The sequence below is a fragment of the Mus pahari genome, chromosome 19, assembly GCF_900095145.1.
Source record: "Mus pahari chromosome 19, PAHARI_EIJ_v1.1, whole genome shotgun sequence".
NCBI classification, from domain to species: Eukaryota; Metazoa; Chordata; class Mammalia; order Rodentia; family Muridae; genus Mus; species Mus pahari.
The window spans coordinates 57,788,444-57,810,350 of record NC_034608.1 but is presented as its reverse complement, the minus strand read 5'-3'; the positions used below and the strand labels follow the sequence as shown (position 1 = coordinate 57,810,350).

Sequence of the window (21,907 nt, the reverse complement as noted above, 5' to 3'; positions counted from 1 at the left end):
GTGGATTTCTGAGTTCGAGGCCAGCCTGGTCTACAAAGTGAGTTCCAGGACAGCCTGGGCTATACAGAGAAACCCTGTCTCGAAAAAACCAAAACCACAAAAAAAAAAAAAAAAAAGAATAAAGAAAAATCATAATAAAAATGGATCAAGTAAACTGACGGATCCATCTTGTCTGTTATAAGTCTGTGGTGGTGGTGTTTTCATACCTAAGAAAAAATGCAGCCTCTGTCCCTGTCTTAGCTAAAATGATATTTTAGTTTCCTTCTTTGCAGCTGACAGTTTCTTAACTTTACTATCTGTAAGGCAAACTTTGAGATGCACTTGGCTTTTCGAATAAAATATAAGATTCTCTGGATGAACACAACTATAAAAGGCTGACATCAAGACATGTAATCCAATGAAATGTCCTGCAAGGAGGGGAAATTGAGACTATAAGAGTATTGGGGCTTGCCCTTCAGTTGTTTTTTTGTGTTCCTTCCAGTTAAACTGATTTCCTCATGTTGTTTCTGGATGAGAGCCAGAGTCAACGTTGCCTGCAGCTAATCAAATAACGGGGCAAACGGTGTGTAATTCTGACTTCGGTTAGAAGTTCCTGAGAGGCTCTGTGTGGATGGACTGAGCCTAGCTGAGTCCTGATTCATTCTGACTTGAGGTAAGCTATTATCTGTACTCCCGACTGGACTGTAATAACGGTGACTCTTTTTCATGACAGCAAATGACAGACACCAGGACTCAGACTTTGGTTTTTGAGACTGAGATGATTGACAATAAGGCAGAGTTCCCTGCAACGTGGAGGAGAGATTTAGAATTTAAGTAGCTTCTGGTCCCTTTGTATTTCGAATGAGTTAGATGGGAGTTCACGGTAGAACTTTCCGTGTCAGCCCAGAGAATTAAAAACAGAGTGGAGTAAGACTGGCCAAGGCGAAATATGGCAAGTCATATCTCAGGGTTATTGGCAGGGAAATAGACATAGAGGCTAGATATCTGCCCAGCTCTAGTGCTTTTAAGACTTATTATAAATGTAAAATATATTAAAAATATAAATATTTATAAATATATATTATCTGGGAACTGAATGATCAAAGGCAGAGTAGAAATCCCTGATCGAGATTAAAAAATCAATACAACATTCTGCGACTGGACACAGCTACACTGACAAGCTAGTCTTCATTATTCATGTTAGTAAACCATCCTTATTTGGTACATCTAGTTTATACTAACATCATCCTGGTCCTTATCATTCACTATGACTAGTTGTATTTTTTTTATAGTATTTTTGCTTTAGGTATTTTGAATTAGAAATCATTATACTTTCAAATTATTATAAAGGTATCCACTGAAATCATCTTCAAATATCTGCTCTCAGGCAGGCCCTCTTATTCGATATAAATCATTTTAAGACGGTGGGGGGTGCAGTTCAGTGGTAGAATGTGGCTCTCAAGGGTAGGACTCTTGTCAGTGTACTAGGTTTTCATTATCCATTCATCATGGTTGGACATTTAGGGCCACTTCCATTTCCTGGTTACCATGAGTAGAACAGCAATGACCACAGCATTATTAAGAACTCATATCTTAACAGCAGAATATAGAGTCTTTGGGGTATCTGATCCAGAATGATACAGCTGGATCTTATGGTAGATCTTATGGTAGATCTACTTCTAACTCTTTGAGGAACCTTTACATTGATTTCCATAGTGGCTGGACCAGTTATACTCCTACCTGAAACCATACTTTTTGGCTACTTTATTAGGTTCTTTTACCTACCAGCCTTCTCCACCCCAATCCTTTCCAACCACCCAATCCCAGGTAGGCAAAACAAGAAGGCTAGAGGGGAAAGGTCTCTTTAGACTTCTTCCTGACGAGCGGTGGCATCAAGTTCCTTGGAGGAAAACCAATCTTCCATCATCAGGATATCTACAACTAGAAACAGGCAGTAATCCAGCCAACAAGAGGGACCGGCAAACAGCAGCGGCAGAGAGCAGCTGCTGCTGCAGCCTTTTGGAGCTAGGGCGTTTTCCTAGCCTCTCAGGAGCTCCCAGAATTCCAAACGTAAAATACCTTCAGCTGGCAGAATCACACCCGAGCCAGACTACAAGACAAATCATAGAAAGCTGCTGTGGACAATCTGAAGCATCCCATATCCCACACCTGGGATTAAAACAACAAAACATATTTGCAACATAAATGGGTTTTTAAAGAAACCAAAATTCTCCCTCCACCCGCCAGCCGTGGATACGTGTTCCTCTTTTCCCGTATCCATGCTGGCCGCTTGTTTTCTTCTTCTTTAACTTGGCCATTCTCATTGGGATAAGATGAAACCTCAAAGTGGTCTTAATTAGTCTATCCCTAACGGCCAAGCATGTTGAACATTAAAACAAAAACGTGTCTCCGGATGTACAGCTGTTGAGAATTCAATGCTTCTAAGATCGTCAAATAAAGTGTTGGGTATGAAATTGAGATTTTAGCCAGGCATGGTGGCACACGCCTTTAATCCCAGCACTTGGGAGGCAGAGGCAGGCAGATTTCTGAGTTCGAGGCCAGCCTGGTCTACAAAGTGAGTTCCAGAACAGCCAGGGCTACACAGAGAAACCCTGTCTTAGGGGAAAAAAAAGGCAACCTTGATGAATAGAAGCCAGGTAGGTATTCTATACAGAAGCAGGAGGGTCTTGAACTTGATGTGAGCCTGGGCTGCGTAATGAGACCTTGGAGAAGAAGGGAAAGGAGGGGAGAGGAGTGAGAGGGAAAAGAAACAGCGGCTGTAAATTTGTTAGCTTTCTCCCACAAGTTTAATAACACAGGACTAAAGATCTTATATTGCTATGATTTCTTGCCTACATATTAAGATATCAAGACAGTGTGCAGCACTTGGGAGGTAGGTACTGGGACAGATATGTCTCTGTGAGTTCAAGACCAGACTGGCATACATAGGAAGTTCCAGCCTAACCAGGAGACTACATAGTGAGAACCTGTCTCTGAAAAACGAACAAACAAACAACCACAAAACAAACAAAAACAAGAGAAAAAGAAAAAAACAACAGTGCACACCAGCCTCCTCTTACAACTTTCTTCTTCTAAATATAAAAATAATTCTCCTCTTAAAAGACTAGTATTTCACATCATTATCTGGTATTCATTTAGCACCTGCATGTGCAAATAAACTAAAAATATTATCTCAAAATTTCCTCAGGCTGAGCCAAAATATGGATCCAGGTTTCTCTGCATAAGGAGAGACTTTTTTTTTTTTTTTTTTTTTTTTTTTGGATTTTTGAGACAGGGTTTCTCTGTGCAGCCCTGGCTGTCCTGGAACTCACTTTGTAGACCAGGCTGGCCTCNAACTCAGAAATCNGCCTGCCTCTGCCTCCGGATTGCTGGGATTAAAGGCGTGTGCCACCATGCCCAGCAAGGAGAGACTCTCTTGAATTGGTGCATTTGAGCCCTTGATGAAACTGAACCCTTTTGTGTGTCTGTGTTATTGAGCAGGTTCAGTTATTTCTAAGCTTCGATGGGGTTGACTCCCATCGTTCTGTGTGTCAGAAGGCTGGACGGTAAGAAGGGGCTACATTTCTGGCTAACTCTCGGGCGCTCTGGAACTTTATCTGGTCTCATGAGGAATTCTTTTTCTCGTAGTTCTCTCAGTGGGAAGAATGGGGGAGATTTGCAGCTTCGTCTTGGTCGCCATTGCTCTGATAATGGGCAAGGAGAGCTGGGTAAGCCTACTGTGCAGACGGTCGTCTCAGTACAGCCTGCTCTGAGATGGGGTCTCTTTTTTTCATTTCCAGAGAACCTATTGTTAACTTGCCACTACTAAAACCTAAGGATGGAAGGAATGAGAGAGTTCTGTGGAGGAGATGTGGCACATAGTAACATTTAAACACTTAATAAAAATAAAAAAAAAAAATCAGGACTCACAACCAATCAGTGAAATGTTTTTAAGCTGGCTGTGTTATTTCCTCTTCACATGATATCAGGCATGCAAATCTGGCTATAGTAGTTAGCATTGGTTTGGGGCCAATATTGAACATCATTGGCATATACTACTAGGATTATCTGAAGATGATTTCAATGAACTTGTGTCTCCATCTACAAGTCCCCAAACACAAAGGACTAACTTATTCACAGTTCTTGGAAAAATAAAATGGCTCCCTAGCTGAAATAGCATTCTGAAATAGGAGTGGGAGACAACATTGGGTCAAGGGTTATCTAGATTGTTAACATTTCCAGTCCAAGAACATGAGGTGCACATTTGCCTTGCAGGCCCTCGAGAGTGAGAACTGTTTTCGGGAGCAGGTGAGGCTCAGGGCTCAGGTACGCCAGCTTGAGACCCGGGTCAAACAACAACAGGCCATGATTGCACAGCTCTTGCATGAGAAGGAAGTCCAGTTCCTGGATAAAGGACCAGAGAACAGTTTCATTGACCTCGGAGGCAAGAGGCAGTATGCAGGTCAGAACCAGTTTTTCTTAAATGTTTCAACCATGCATGTCACATAGTCATAGTTAATGATGATGCTAAACATTCAGTGACTTTGGGCTTTTTTTGTTGTTGTTGTTCAGCTTTGGTTTTTGTTTTCAACTCAGGATCTCACTGTATAACTCAGGCTGGAATGGTATTTAACTGTCTTCCTGCCTGGGCTTCCCCAAGGGCTGGTGTGGTGGTTTGAATATGCTTGGCCCAAGGGAAGTGACACTACTAGGAGGTGTGGCCTTGTTGGAGGAAGTGAGTCACTGTAGGGGTGGGCTTAGAGGTCTGCTAATGCTTGAGCTCTGCCCAGTGCAGAGGAGACCCTCCTCCTGACTGCCTGGAGAAGACAAGACCCCTTCTGACTGCCTTTGGATTAAGATGTAGAACTCTCAGCTTCTCCTGCACCATGTCTCCCTGCACACTGCCATGCTTCCCACCTTGATGATAATGGACTGAACCTCTGAAACTGTAAGCCAGCCCCAATTAAATGTTGTCTTTTATAGGAGTTGCCTTGGTCATGGTGTCTCTTCACAGCACTAAAACCCTAACTAAGACATCTGGGATTTCAGGTTTGCCTCTCACCACCCTCAACTGACTTCACATCTTGCTAGTGTTGGACCCACGCCAGGGGAGTCAGGGTACCCCAAAAAACACGAGAGGCCTTCTTGTTGTAAAAGCATGAGGCAGTTTAATGGCGGAGCTCCGGGCCGATGCATAACCCACACAAGAGGTAGAGGCATCGACCCCGAGGCTCAAAAGGTAGGGGTTTTTATAGGGAGAGGGTAGGGGTTTGGGGGAATTTGGGGGGAACTTGGTGCAGCTTCACACAATTGGCTTGATTACAAGTCAGTAGAATAATACATGCAGGNTATATTATCAACAATTCCAGGGAGGGTCAGTGAGAACCAGGCCAATGAGTCAATCAAAAAAATAACCCAAAACAGTTCCTGTGTTTATGTCTATCCTTGGGGCCACCCATCCTCAGGAATGTCCAAACAAGGTGTTCTCCTGGACATGCCTGGACTTGTTATTGTAAAATCTTCAGCTTAGCCTTCAGGGCCTGTCAGGACTCAGGCCTTCAAGTTCCTAATATTGCCCTATTTGTCCCATGTTATACTTTTGGCTATAAGTTCTTTGCTTTTCTTGAATTCAATTCCTTTTACTAGAAAGCTATGCCTGTTCCAATGATAAGCAACACGACTCACTTCATCAATTTAAAATGTCTTATTTTATTTATTTTTTTTTTTATTTTTTTTATTTTTTTGGTTTTTCAAGACAGGGTTTCTCTGTGTAGCCTTGGCTGTCCTGGAACTCACTTCGTAGACCAGGCTGGCCTCGAACTCAGAAACCCGCCTGCCTCTGCCTCCCGAGTGCTGGGATTAAAGGCGTGTGCCACCACGCCCGGCTAAATGCCTTCTTTTATATTTTACCCTAATCTCTCTCGTATGTGCCGTGGAGTTTCTGATATGAGTAGTAAGTATCTGATAATTCCTGTATCTTAATAAGAAAGCAGGACGACCTATTATAAAATAGTCACCTGTAAGTGACAGATTATAACTGAGAATGTTTATAGTCGAGGTTTGTTTTTATTTATGTTTTCCCCTTCTTACATGTGGATGTAGTTTTCCATTCTGATTATTTTGAACTGGGTCTCTCTGTGTTGTCTAGCCTAGGGTTGAACTTCCGAGTGAAAGCAGTCTTTCCTTCTACCTCAACTTCCTGAGTAGCTTGGAGCACAGGTGTGGGCTACCATACCTGGTCCTTTCCTCTGGAAACACAGTGGAAAATAAATAAATAAATAAATAGAATGAAATGATGGGGAAAGAAAACAACTCATTTTTAAGGAAAATAAGAGTAGGTTTTAAATATGCATATTTAATGGTTTGACATTTTTTTCCTTTTGATTAAGCCAAAATTTAATCTCCTAGAAATGAAATGATACTGAACTCTGAGCACAGTATAAACACCACTGCCCCCATCGCTATTTCCCAGAGAAATTTACTATAATATAACAAAGTTTATATTCTGGTGTCCTTAAATTTTAAGAAGTCTGTTCATGCATATGATTTGCATAAATTAGTTGTCTTTGTTTTTATTTATAAGACACTATACTGTTAGTAAATTAGTTACTTCTCTGAACTATAATTCATCATATGCCAGCAAACATCTAATTACATCCAAACTAGTAATTTTTGCAAATAACGTATAAATCACATATGTTCATAGCATATAATTAAACTATCTTTCTTAAACATGTGGGGGCTAATGACTTATGAATTAAAAGTTACTGTATCAAACTCACATTCAGTGGTGACAACTGCAACACGTCTGTTTGGCTAATGACTCGGGCTGCTCTACAATGGTTTCTACAGAAGCTTCCAGTTTCCATGGCAGTTTCCTGAGGCAGTATGGGTAGTAGCTAAGGTATATTCTTAGACACCCAGTTCAAAGTCCCTTTGGCTGTCTATGGCCCCTGGACAAATTACCTAACCACCTCTGTCTTTCATGTCCCTCGTCATAACATGGGAACCTTTTATTTGTTGTCAGGATTGAGTAAGTTAAGATTTCCAATATAACATTTAGCCTAAAATAATAATGCCACATATGCATGGACATTACCGTCTACTGTCCCCCTTGCTCTTAGAGGTGGCGTCGCATTCACTCTGTGTCACAAGAGCATTGCAATCTCCTGTGAGCCGGTATCTTTTTTCACTGTCGCTTTTCTTCCCCTGTCATCTGGGAATGAGGCTAACTGTGGTAAGGCTAGTTCTGGCATGTCCCAGAATGCTCTGTAGGCCAGTAGGTGACCCCTGTTGCTAACATTTAAAAAGAAAATTAAGAATGCAAGGTGTTGGGCTGGAGAGATGGCTCAGTGGTTAAGAGCACCAACTGCTCTTCCAAAGGTCCTGAGTTCAAATCCCAGCAATCACATGGTGGCTCACAACCATCCATAATGAGATCTGACATCCTCTTCTGGTACATCTGAAGACAGCTACAGTGTACTTAGATATAATAATAAATAAATCTTTAAAAAAGTTAAAAAAACAAAAAAAAGAATGCAAGGTATTCCAGGAATGATGGTACACACATCTGTAATCCCAGTGCTAAGGAAACTAATGCAGGCTGGGAAGTTAAAGTTAACTGGACTAGTAAAAATAGGTTAGCCTGGAATAGTCATACTCTCTCAAAAACAAACAAACATACAAACCAAAACATCAACATGGTTGGGGGTGGGGGAGGGTCTTTTTCAGTCTTAAGTTTTCAACCTTGAGCTTCAGCCACAGCAACAAGAAGAAAAAGATGTTGCTTTATGAAGCTTAAGCACAGCCTTCTTCCTTACGTGGCTCACTTTCTGCACATCGGGGAGACGTTTTCTACACAGCCAGTGTAATGCAGTGTTTGTCACAGAGAAGTTCTCATGGGCTTTTTTCTTGTGGCACTTGAGCCTTCAAAAACCATTCCTTTTTAAAAGTCCTATAACGGGCTGGGAAGAAGGCTCAGTGCTTAAGAGCACATACTGTTCTTGGAAAGGACCTAAGTTTGCTTCCCAACTCCAATGTCAGGCAATTCACAACAGCTTATAACGCCAGTTACAGTGGATCTGATACCTTCTTCTGGCCTGTACTCATTCACTCATGCACAGACCACCGCCCCGCCCCCCTCCCCCACCTCTCTCAGGACAAGCTCCTTAAATTGTTTGTTCTTTATAAGTGGTTAGCTTTTTATTATTATTATTATTATTATTTTGGTTTTGCTTCTTGTTTACTTTCTTCCATTAAAAGCTTTTCCTCGGGATGTTTATTGTGTTTGGCATTTTCTTCTGAGGAGAAGGACATTTAAAAAAACAAACAAACAACTAAAAACTGGCACGAAATAAAAACAAACAGAAAGTTTTGGCAGAAATCCCCCGTATTCATGAAGTTTTTCTAAAGCAAGTTAATCATTTTCATATTTTCCTGGAAAAGAGTTTGAACTTTGTGAGTCTTTGCTACTCAGCTCTTTTGATAGGAGATCAACTATAAACAAGGAGCTCTTTCCTAACCCAGGGACAATATGCTTTTAATGAAAGTCTTTTACCGTATACTTGACCGCAAGACATAAGCTTTTAAATATCATTGAGTGGACTGTACTTGGGCATCTCCTTGTCTAGTTACCTAACAGGACTCCTTTTATAATCCAGCGCACATAAAGAACACTTGTGTGTTTGAATCTTGAAGAGAAATGCATGAACAAAGCATAAATCACTGCAAAGATGAAGAGCTCACCAACGGTAGTGCATGATTGGAGTCAGCCTTGTGAAGTCTGTTGATTTTCTCTCCTGAGTTCCACTGCCCACTCAACTTAATTAATACGATATGTTTCATATTGCTGACAGTGTGGCATCAAAACAACGAACTAAAGAATTTTAAAGCACTCTGTAAGACTTATATAATTCAGTCATAAGACAATTTTTAAAGAGGAAAGCAACATAAGGATAAAAGTAAAAATTTTATGTGATTACTTTCAGAAGTCTGTGCCTGGCTATTGAGACCCACTTGTTTTGTAGTGGGCTCTGCTCCAATCCTGTGCAAGCTGCCGGGGCCCCTACATAACCCTTAGTTATACTTTCCAAATCTGCTCAAATCAGCCTAGAACAGTGTCTCAACCTTCCTAACACTGCAACCTTTTAATACAGTTCCTCACAGGTGGTGACCCCAGCCTTAAAAGTATTTTCATTGCTACTCCATAACTGTAATTTTGCTACTGTTATGAATTATGATATAGATAGTTTTAGAGAGTTACCAGAAGGGTCGCGACACACAGGTTGGGAACCATTGGCCTAGACTGAGCCCCAGTGGGTATTAGCTTGTCCTACCTTAAGTGACTTAAACAAAACAAAACAAAACAAAACTAATTATTACTTTTTTGGTGACTAACGTAGCTATTTAACTTCAAAAGACAAAGAAATACCATGGCAAAGAAAAAGACAAGACAGAAAGGAAGCATAAAAGCTTGCAGTTTTTAACAAAAACATCCAAGAATATGTGACTTATTAAAAAGAAATGTAGTGAAACTGAAAGATTATAAAAACTTTACAGTAATACTGTTTGTTATTCAGTCCCAAATATTCAATAAGACTTTAAGTCAAAATATTTCATATTGTAATATTTGTATGCTGTCACATTTATATTTTCATGGTTCAGTTCATTGGGCAGCTAAGTTTCCCCATGCTGTCCCACTTAAGTACAAAGCAATAAGTTGAGTACACATGACTTTTTTTTTAAATGTATTTGTTAATTTATGTCTATGAATGCTTTATCTGCATCTCTCCAGCCCCATAAGTGGTTTGTTTTTAACCTAGTTTCTCCAAAAATAATAAATGCTCCTTATTTCATTCATTCCCCCCCTTATCATTCCAATCTCATGATCAATGAAGTCAATGGTAATTAAATCATAGCAAAGAAAACAGGATTTTCTGAATATCCACTAGAAGATGCACAAGACAGCATTCTAAGAACTAACCACACATTCTGTTTGCTTTTATCTGTCTCCAGTGATACTGAATCTCAGGAATAAAGACATAATAAATGTTATATTAACTTGTTTTATAAACAGATTGTTCAGAAATTTACAATGATGGATTTAAGCAGAGTGGATTTTACAAAATCAAACCCCTTCAGAGCCTGGCGGAGTTCTCTGTTTATTGTGACATGTCTGATGGAGGAGGGTGGACTGTAATTCAGAGACGATCTGATGGCAGTGAGAACTTTAACAGGTAACTGCTTTGTGTTTGGGGGCTTTGGGGCGGGGGGCTGGGCTTTTCTGCTTTTTATCTTGCTTTGGGTTTTGTCTTGTTTTTTCTTGTTCATTTGTTTCTTTTGTTTTTGTTTGGTTTGTTTTATTGAGACGGGGTTTCTCTGTATAGTCCTGGTTGTCTGCAGGACTCAGACTGCAGATGGGACTGTCCTCGAACTCAGAAATCCACCTGCCTCTGTCTCCCAGGTGCCAGGTGGCATAGCATGTGTGAGATCTGTGAGTTAAGCCCTCATCTATCTATCTATCTATCTATCTATCTATCTATCTATCTATCTATTCATTTATTTATTTAATGTCTATGAGTACACTGTAGCTGTCTTCAGACACACCAGAAGAGGGCATCAAATCCGATTATAGATAGTTGTGAGCCAGTGCGTGGTTGCTGGGATTTGAACTCAGGACCTTCAGAAGATCAGTCAGTGCTCTTACCTCTGAGCTATCTCTCCAGCCCGAGTTAAGCCTTCTTATGTCTCAGATTTATTCATGTGACAGAAACGTCCTCATTTTTTTTTTTTTTTTCAAGACAGGGTTTCTCTCTGTAGCCCTGGCTGTCCTGGAACTCACTTTGTAGACCAGGCCGGCTTCGAACTCAGAAATTTGCCTGCCTCTGCCTCCTGAGTGCTAGGAATAAAGGCGTGCACCACCACGCCCAGCTACGTCCTCATTTTTAAGTAGCTGAGAATGAGTAAGCTACTCAAGAGAATACTGGAGATGAGAATGTGAGGGTTACTTAGGCACTGCAGGTGTCTGTATTTTGCTAAAACTAACGTTCAATGTAAACTTTTCAGGGGTTGGAATGACTATGAAAATGGCTTTGGAAACTTTGTCCAAAACAATGGCGAATACTGGCTGGGTAACAAAAACATTAACTTGCTAACTATGCAAGGTAAGATTTGCACTTTTGTGCAGGAGGCACACCTTAGACTCAGGCCCCAGTACTATGAGATAAAACCCATTTGGTATTTCCCACTAGATCATAGGCAATAGAAAAAACTCAGTATCTGTCATGATTTTTTTTTTTTTTTTAGGTGTAATGATTCTCGCTGAGCCATCATCCCATTTGTAAAATGTTGCTTAAAATAGGAAAGAGAAACTAGGTTGGTAGGGAATGTTCATTTTTCTCGTGTATATTTCCTAGTCCTTGAATGGAAATGTGTTGTCAAAACCACTTTTAAAGGCTTGAGTCTTCATACATATAAATTCATCACCACAATAATACCTTGTGATAAGCTGCTGAAAGATAGTAGTAGTTTTGGGGCTAGAGAAATGACTCAGAGCTCAAGAGTTTACATTGTTTCACCCAGCACTCATATCAGGTAGGCCACGACTGCCAACTCCAGAGAGTCCAGTGCTCAATTCTGGCCTCTGAAGGCACCCACACATGTGGCATTACTCACACAGACACCTACATATAGATGTAAAAAGAAGTCTTGAAATTGTTGTGGTCTGACCCGCCTCCCCCAGCATAGCTGTTGCCATTTTGTTCCTCGCCTGCCAGTTACTGACACAGAGAAGTGACTCTGTTCAGAGCAAGGGCATGCTGACCACATACCCTGTTTCATTCTGTATGTTCTGAATGTTCTGTATGAGGTTTGCTAATCTTAAGAAATTTTTCAAAGCTTTATGTAAGACCCATCAAATCAAAGGTCAACCGGACAGAACTCGGTGGTCAGCTCTCTAGCACCTGCATATGGGCTCATTAGTATTTTTGTGCATTTTTTTTCTTCCTTTATAAACCTGCTCTGGGAAATGCTTGATGTCACAGTTCAGATATCCTGAGCTACATCCCTGGTCTGACCAGTATCGGGGTGTGTGTTCAATAAACCATCCCTGTCTAACTGAGATTGGTGTTCTTATGGTTTGTGGAGCAACTCCTAGACCATAACAGAAAGCATAAAATAGATAATTTAACGTAAATTGTGAACCCCTATACAATTCTCCCATACATATTCACTTGCGTTACTATAGAGTCAGATATTTGTATACAATTTTATGTTTGATGACAACACTTCGGTATTTGTTTTTTATATTCTTTGGCTCCCATCCATCTTCCTCCTTCTCTTGCTTATAGCTTGAGGCTGCAATTAGCCCCATCTAGGAACAGTGCTCAGTGTGTTCACACTGTCAACACACGGGCTTGCTGTTCCAGCCCAGCTCAGGCAACTGCTGGAGTCTATATTCAAAGTCGTCAGTAGGGTACTGATCACAAGGGTCTTGGAGATGTAAGAGTGGTAGCTGAAGAGGTTGTACAGTCCTAATAGGTTATACCTTTCCCTGTGATCCGTGCTCTCTAAATCTACAGAAGGCTTCCTTTCCCTCAAACTATAAATTATCCTAGTTTTTTTGTTTGTTTGTTTTGGTTTTGGTTTTGGTTTTGGTTTTGGTTTTGGTTTTGGTTTTTCGAGACAGGGTTTCTCTGTGTAGCCCTGGCTGTCCTGGAACTCACTCTGTAGACCAGGCTGGCCTCGAACTCAGAAATCCACCTGCCTCTGCCTCCCAAGTGCTGGGATTAAAGGCATGTGCCACCACGCCCGGCCAATTATCCTAGTTTTAAGAGGGTTTGTGTGTGTGTGTGTGTGCCAAATATGTAATGTTTATCATGCAATTCTGTTTCTTTCATAGATTAATATTTTTTAAGATTTATTTTATGTATATGAGTACACTGTAGCTATACAGATGGTTGTGAGCCTTCATGTGGTTGTTGGGAATTGATTTTTTTTTTTTTTTTTTTAAGGACCTCTGCTCATTCTGGTCAACCCTGCTAACTCAGGTCAACTCCGATCGCTCAGTCCCTGCTTGCTCTGGCCCAAAGATTTATTTATTATACATAAGTCACTGTAGCTGCCTTCAGACGCACCAGAAGAGGGCATCAGATTTCATTATGGGTGGTTGCGAGCCACCATGTGGTTGCTGGGATTTGAACCCAGGACCTTTAGAAGATCAGTCAGTGCTCTTACCCACTGAGCCATCTCACCAGCCCATAGAATAATATTTTTGTGGGTTATTGTTTAAACTCTGGAAATCCCAGGCTGGAATCCTTGTGTCATTCCAAGCATATGAAATTCAATGTTATTTCTCAAGTAATTTTTTTTTTTTTTAATGTATGTTTTGCTGGCATGGGCGTCTTCAACAAATCTGGTTGCCCTTCATCTTTTCTTGTTTGTTTCTGGGTGTTGAAACCAGGCCCTTGCACAGGGCAAGCATGTGTTCTCTCATACATCTACACCTCTGCCCCTTTCATTTTCTCATTTGGTGTTCAAACTGATTGCTCTTAGGTAGTATGGAGAAATGGATGTATCAGTTCCGTATCTTGCAACATATCATAGCTCAAACAATAGAAATTGCCTTTCTCCTTATACTCTTTCATTTTGACAGCAGTTAAGCTACTTAAATTGCACCTGAAAATAGCTTTATTCCTATTACCTGCGGTTCCCCCCAGATTGGAACTGTCAGCAATTATCATAATTAATAAGATAATTGTTAGAGTCTAATAATTTATTATTATAATATTTTATTATATTTATGTGATATGTTTATATAAATATGTATTAATATATTTATATATTAAAATATAATTTATTATAATAAATAATAAGTAAATGTATAATAACAATAAATTTAGAAATGATCTCTAGTTTTAAGTTTATTCACTTATTGGCAAAACATTCAGACAGTTATCTTTTTAAGAATGTGGAGTATTGTCTCTTCACTGACACAAACTTTTGGGAACAACTGACATCTCCTGTCCTACTGTGCTCACCCCTGTCACTGACTTTGTCCTATAAGGTAAATTCATATTTTCAGAGAGCTCCGTCTGAAGAGACCACCCCCCCTCCATACTTGTTCCAGAAAGGAGAATCCAGAATTCTCAGCCAAACAGCTTTTGAATCCATTCAATGTTTTTCTTTCTCTGCCCTTCTGTTGCTAAGCTTGAGGGAGGGATAAAGAACAGCTTTTGACAGTAGGGGTGGGTGCATGATAGAGGTTTCCACAAGGTCAACGGCCCTTTACTGCCCATCACTGGGGATGGAGATAGGAGATTGGCATCAACCATAGACGGGGCTGAAGAGTTCTTAACAATAATACTTCTGCTTCAGAAGGAAGATCAGCCTGTCACTTACAAACAGGGACAAAGGAAGAAAGGAAGTGGGTGACTTCATATAGCAACTCCTTCACTAATTTGGTTTTACATAATTTTTTTTCTCACCTAGAATTTTTAGTCATCATAGTATCTCTTCTTATATTTAGTGATTTGTTTTCTACGGTATCAATTTTAGCACACACAAACAAGAAGGTATGCCAAATAAGTTGGATTTGTTTTAACTATTTATTTCCCCTTTGGATAGAAAGTCTAGAAAACCCTCTTGACTCAGAGTCACTGACATCTGTGACTTCTGTACCATCAGGTGTTGTAGCGATTCTCTTGTAGGTTTCTCTGCTCTGTCTGATACCTTCTTCCAGTGACATCTGTTCCAAAAGCTTTGATGCTATCAAAAAGGAAGGTTTTCATACAACAACCAGGAATCTTACATCTTCTTCAACCGGTTCTTAGATAACTTGCTAGCTGATCTTTTATTCTACCAGGAAAAACAAGTGAGTTTATGCATAAGCGGTTGCTGATAACTATCTTATGAAACACAGCCTGACTACTAGAGATTGTAAGATGTCATGAACAGTAATTCTTCTTCTTTTTTTTTTTTTTTAAAGATTTATTTATTATTAGACATAAGTACACTGTAGCTGTCTTCAGATGTACCAGAAGAGGGCATCAGATCTCATTACAGGTGGTTGTGAGCCACCATGTGGTTGCTGGGATTTGAACTCAGGATCTCTGGAAGAGCAGTCAATGCTCTTACCCGCTGAGCCATCTCTCCAGCCCGTAATTATTCTTTTAGTAATAATAATAGTAATTATTCTTAAGAACAAGATTTTTATTGAAATTAAGAAAAAAAGTAAAACTTATCAATATAATTTATTTTTATTTTACGGTTGCTGGTGTTTTACCTGTGTGTACATCTGTGTGAGGGTGTCAGAGCCCTAGAACCGGAGTAACAGATACACACGAGCTGTCATGTGGGTACTGGGAATTGAACCTGGGTCCTCTGGAAAAGCAGCCAGTGCCCTAAACCTCTGAGCCATCTCTCCAGCCCCCAATAAGGAATCTTCATTTTTTTTTGTTTTGTTTTGATTTTTTTTTTTTTTTGAGACAGGGTTTCTCTATGTATAGTTCTAGCTCTCCTAGAACTCGATCTATAGACCAGGCTGACCTTGAACTCATGGAGGTCCTTCTATCTCTGCCTTCTGCATCTAGGATTAAAGGCATGAGTCACCATCTCCTGCTTCAAACTTATATTTCTTAAGACTACTATTTTTGTCAGATCTTTCCTCTTCCCTCTTCCTCTTTTGACTATTTCAAGACAGGGTTTCTCTGCATAGCCCTGGATGTCCTGGAACTCACTCTATAGACCAGGCTGGCCTCGAACTCAATGTCTCTCCCTGTGCTGGTATTAAGGGTATATGCCAACAACACCAGTCTAGATTTCTTAATCTATTAACTAAAAATACCATCTCTGTTTTTTCTTTTAACAGAGTGAATCATACTATTATTTTGTTTTTATTCTTAGTAGATTTTTTCCACTTTACTATTTTGCTGTCATTGTTTTCAAGTAAAACAAACAATAACACGTTCATACTGCATCACAGTGGTGTCACTGTTTATTCTTTGAAAACTGATTCTTGGCAGAAGTAAAACAAACCCACCATTTATTTTTAAGACTAGTCAGTGTCATAACATGCATTTAAAAATCAAACAAACAGAACTACAGTTCCTCACTGTTTCTATTGGCTTTTTGTTTTGTTTGGTTTTGTTTTAGGAGACTACACTTTAAAAATCGACCTGACAGATTTTGAGAAAAACAACAGCTTCGCCCAATACCAAAGTTTTAAAGTTGGTGATAAAAAGGTACTAAAAATTTTATATAAGCAATGTCTTGAGTTAATGTTGAAAATACTCAACTAAGCCCCGAAGTCTGTAGAAATAAAAATATGCAATGTAACCTGGTTTGTTTATTGAATGTGTTTTCAAAATGTTTCCCACTGGTAGTAAAAAAAAAAAAAATGACTCTCTTTTTCCTTTAGTCTCTTTATGAACTGAATATTGGAGGATATTCTGGCACAGCTGGAGATTCCCTGTCAGGAACTTTTCATCCTGAAGTACAGTGGTGGGCTAGTCACCAAAGAATGAAGTTCAGCACGTGGGACAGAGATAACGACAACTACCAAGGAAACTGTGCTGAGGAAGAACAGTCTGGCTGGTGGTTTAACAGGTCGGACGCTTTGCACACCCAGTTGGAATGGCACTAATGGTCCCTCACTGACGGGCCTTAGCTATGATGAGTGATGTGATGTTGACCTTTGTGCTATTGTTAAGTAATCCTTCTTTCTAGAATCCTTCAGCTTTTGAAGGTGCTTCTGAGGGCTTGCTCAACGTGTATGTTAGTGAAGCCTGCCCAATACGGCAGAGAAGCTGGGTGTGTCTGGCATTTCTGTAACCCCAGCACTTGGAGGCAGAGACAGGAGCATCACCGCAAACTCAACACCTGTCTGGTTCACTTATCAACTTCAAGGCTAGCCTGAGCCACTTAGTAAGATCCTGTCTTAAAAACAGACAAACAAACACACAATTACATAAAAGTAAAAGAAACAAACAAACCAAATTCTCCAATAACATGTCATGGAAATAAACCAGATCTCTACTTCTTTTTAAATTATTTTTTTATTTAATGTATGTAAGTACACTGTAGCTGTCTTCAGACACACTAGAAGAGGGCATCAGACCCCATTACAGATGGTTGTGAGCCACCATGTGGTTGCTGGGAATTGAACTCAGGATCTCTGNAAGAGCAGTCCGTGCTCTTAACCACTGAGCCATCTCTCTAGCCTTCTACTTCTTTTTTAAATTTATTTTTATTTTATGTACATTGGTGTTTGGACAGCATGTATATCCGTGTTAGGTTGTCAGAAGCTCTGGAACTAGTTACAGACCGGTGTGAGCTGCCATCTGGATGCTGAGAATTGAACCCCGGTCTTTAGAAGAGCAGCCAGTGCTTATGAGCCATCTCTCCAGCCCTCAGATTGCTACTTTTACAAGAATGTTTTTGCAAACTGTTGAGTTATAAGCAGAACGCCACAAGCTGATGGGAGGAAGTAGAGAGCATGCATACAGTAAAGTTTAAAATAATATTATAATGAAGTTAAATGTTAAGGAGAAAGAGAAAAGGAGGGAGGGAGGAAGGAATATGTAACATTCATAATAATCAGCTAGTTCTTTTCACTGCCCTATATCTTATAAGATAACCACTGTTATTGCTGTAATTTTAATGCTCCTTTTCTTCCATATTAACTTTTATAGTTCATTGAATGCAAGCCTTCCCAATCTAGGGAAGATTGCTACAATTTTCTTGAAACTTAATCCTACCCCAGCTGCTGTTTATCATTAAACTTATTCTTTTGAGTGTGGGTTCTGAGGCTCAAATCCTGAGCCTTGTGGATCATAGGCAAGCACTCTACTAGTGAGTGCACACCCTGGTTTCTGATACAGATTTCTTCATTTTATGAACCTGAGATATGCTTCTTTTTAAAGTATTATTCTCTTGCCCCCCCCCCCCGCCTTTGAGACAGAAACTCATGTAGCCCAGGTTGGCAGAATTACGATGCAGAAGCATCCATGCCTGGCTGACTTTAGAGTAGTATATTCAATGCAGATACAACGAGTTTAAGATATTCCCATCAGTTAAGGTAAATATATACAAGTGTAAAAATTAACAGATTTCCCCCTGGGTTTTACTTTTCCAAAAGTTGAGTCTATTTAACATTTGACCAGTTATTAGGAAAACAGAGTGTGCACCCCCTCCCCCCAAACACACACAAGATGTGAAAGGAAGAGAAAGAAAATCACTTTTTCCTACTGTGAAAACTTGAAACAAAGTGATAATCTTCCCTTGTGGCTTTCTTGTTCTTAAAAAAAAAAAAGTTCTAAGTAAGCATTATTTAAGTTACCTACAGTTAACAAAGTCATCTGTGAACATTCACTAATGTCTGGTTTTGAAAAGACTGCAAGAAATAATCGTTAACGTTACTGGAATCTCACGTGTGTACACTGTCCATTTGGTTGATTTCTGGTTGATTGTTCTGTGCCTGAATGGCAGTTGTACACACATTAAGGAAGGCAAATAAATGTTAGAGTTGACTTTAGAAATAGGGGTTGAGGAGAACAAGACAATTCAGTAGCACCCACAGTCTACCCGTCAACCTAGAGAGAAAGTAAATTATTCCAGAAGACTCTTTACTATTGGTCTTCTGTGTCACTTCTTCTTTTTTTTTTTGGGGGGGGGGTGTTTCAAGACAGGGTTTCTCTGTTTAGCCCTGGCTGTCCTGGAACTCACTTTGTAGACCAGGCTGGCCTCGAACTCAGAAATCTGCCTGCCTCTGCCTCCCAAATGCAGGGATTAAAGGTGCGCGCCACCATACCCGGCTACTCTGTGTCACTTCTAATCTACATGACTTGTTGGTACTTATGAGAGTTTCTCACTACTGAGGCTGGAATTGCAGCGCCCCCTACAGGTTTGTGTATGTATAGTCCAGCCCCAGGATAGGTAGGAGCCTACTCCCAGCTGCCCTCCATGTGCCCTCCATGCCAGTGCCCTGTGCCTCTTCCACCGGGAAAGGCTCAAACCCCCTGAATCATTTGCCAACATAAGTCCTTCCTCCCTTAAGTTGTTTTTGTATGGCATTTAGTCATAACCAATAGAAAAATAACTAAAACACTCATTGCTGCCTCTGCTGCCTTGTGGGCCTCCTGTTTAATGCAAGTGTGATTCCCCCTACTCCCCACACCTGCAAGCTGCCAGCTGCTTCGTAGCCTCAGAGTATCAATCTCCACTAACCAGTGTCAAGCCCAGGCTAGAAACTGAAGGCTACTGAAACACCCGTCTCCGAAAGCTAAGTAGTGGGCCCTACAGCCCATTTCTCAATAGGCTCCAAATCAATCCCAATATAAAAGTTCATATAGCAGATGTCTCTATATAAAGATATGCCCAAGTATTTATTTATTAAGAGGTTTTTCTTTTTAAATGTTACTTCTCATGGTACTTTGAAAACACAGTAGATACTGAATCCTTGCAGATTTAGCACGCATGGCTCCAATTAGTCCTAACCATTCAAATTAGGATGGCTGCCAGGGTGGCCAATAAAAGTAAACCAGGAGCTTAGTGATGACCCGTGCCTGCTACTTTGCATTTATGAATGAATTATAGGCTTTTCTGACTCAAATGTTTTTCCCCCCCTGAGGTTTTTATTTTTTCCAGAACTCCTTCTGAGTATTCTTTTCACAGCCTACAGGCTGATATGTTTTCATTCATTATAGCAATAAATAAATATACGGTGATTAATATTATATCAGGAAAATTAGCACAAACTGTAACATGCACATTTTTGTAGGCTAAGAACAGATGAGTGTGCAGTACACCAAAGGAGGAAGAAGGGAATGTTTGAGTTTTATGATACTCTAACAAACCTATCTAGATTGGTGCCATATGTGTAAAAAATTAACTTGGCAACCCAGACAATAGATTATTTGCTGATCGCTGGGGAAATCTTAGGAGGTTTGGGTCCTGTTTGCCCTTGAAGATTGAAATATTTGATATGCTAACAGTTCAAAGAAGGGATCTGAATAGTGAAAGCCACATCTGACCAAGTCAACTCAGATAAGTCAACAGGGTCTCGGGGGAGAGTGGACAGATCGGAAAGAAAAAGACCATTAGACAACGTTATAACATGAATGACTCCAGCAGATGCTGAGGCTAAAGCAGGTTTATTTTTCCAGTGTTGCTTTTAGAACAGTCTAGGTACATACAAAGAGTAAGGTCAGTCCTGAGGCATAAACAAAGTAATCAATTAACAAGGCAATAATCAAAGTAATCAAACAAGGGGAGGGGGAGAGGGAACCAAGTTACTTAATTTTTCAATACATTCCAAGTGGTTTGGGATGAACCCTCACATTTACTATGGGACCAAAACTCACCTGTTTAAATAACAACATTTGTTTGTAGAAAAAAAAAATCTCAGGTTTGGGAACATGAAAGTTTTGTGGGGAAATGGCAGAAGTCTTTATCTAAAAGTTCTAATCATTTCTTAGCAAGATCCTTTCTCAAGAGTACTTTCCTTCTGATGGCTCTGTTTTCTTCTCTTCTCCCACTAGGTGTCACTCTGCAAACCTGAACGGTGTTTACTACCAAGGTCCCTACAGGGCAGAAACCGATAATGGTGTTGTCTGGTACACCTGGCATGGGTGGTGGTATTCCTTGAAATCTGTGGTTATGAAAATTAGACCAAGTGATTTTATTCCAAATATCATTTAGTTGTCCCCACTGGTATCTCCTTTCTGTAATCCATCTTGTTTTTAAATATTGGAAAAACATACAATTCTGAATAATACACTCATGGCCATGGTAATTGTGCGTGACTTCTCATTCTTCATACTGCCTTTATTACTTAATGTACTTTAAGTTCAGCAGATACCCGGCATCCACCAAATAAATGTAGATTATGTTAATGTTCACCGAATTGCTATGTGCATACGGATATGAGAAGAGGTTCAAACTGTATAGAAAACACCACAGACTGATTAACATGATTAACTAATAACCCAACCTTAAATTTGTGATAATAAATCACAAATGCCCCGGTGTGTTAGTACATGCCTTTAATCCATGCACTTAGAAGGCAGAGACAAGTGGATCTCTGAGTTCAAGGCTGGCCTGGTATACAGAGTCCAGGAAGGACTACACAGAGAAATCTTGTTTAGGAAAAAAAAAAAAAAAAACAAAAACCAATAAATCATATATAATGCAACTGACAGAGAGTGAGACAAAATCCAGAAAATTATGATGTTTTGTCCAAATCAGCTACATACGTATTACACGTTGGGCTTTGGATCAAAGTCTCTAGCTACAGAGTTAAACTGTTAAGCTCAGTCCAGGCTCTTCAAAGGTATAGGCACTACTCATATCCGCAGGATATTTCTGCTGTTTCCATCTTTCACATAGGTAGGCCTTATTTTACACACGATGTTGGTTGACAATGGAGAAGTAGCCAGAGGCCTCATCTACTTCATAGGTCAGCCCTGGGAGATGTTGCTGCTGCTGTTCAACTGAGTTGAGAATTTCTGTACCTGAGTTTTGCTTATAAGTTTAGTAAACAAACAAACAAACTCAAATCCTAGTTGTTCGATACTAGGTAAAATGATTTGCCACTATCCTGTGGCAATGAATGGATCTTCTTGAATAACTCTGGTTTAGCATTTTTTTAAAGTGAGGGATAAAAGAAAGATCTTCCCAAAACTATTTGCGTGCTAAACCTGTGCCAGGCTCAGAAGACACAGCCTGAGCCCACACAGCTAAGGGAGAAAGACACAGCAACCACATAAACAGGAAATTGTAAGTTGTTTTTTGTTTATTTGTTTTTGTTTTTTTTGTTTTTATTTTTAACCACAGAGTCTATCATAGGCAGGGCAGCAAGATGGCCGCCTCCTGCTCTTGCCGAGAGAATCACTGTTGTAATCTTTTGTTTGTTTGTTTGTTTATTATATGTAAG

General features: G+C 40.0%; 1 protein-coding gene across 1 annotated transcript; it reads left to right on the top strand.

Moving 5' to 3' along the window:
- Positions 1-566: 566 nt before the first annotated feature.
- Fgl1 (fibrinogen like 1) lies at positions 567-20,751 on the top strand. Its single transcript, XM_021219767.2, has 8 exons — positions 567-652; positions 3,628-3,707; positions 4,255-4,441; positions 10,055-10,214; positions 11,044-11,141; positions 16,129-16,217; positions 16,394-16,581; positions 20,514-20,751. Exons 2-8 carry the CDS (start codon positions 3,645-3,647, stop codon positions 20,671-20,673), a joined length of 945 nt encoding a protein of 314 aa, XP_021075426.1. The 5' UTR covers positions 567-652; positions 3,628-3,644; the 3' UTR covers positions 20,674-20,751.
- The last annotated feature ends 1,156 nt before the right edge of the window (positions 20,752-21,907 follow it).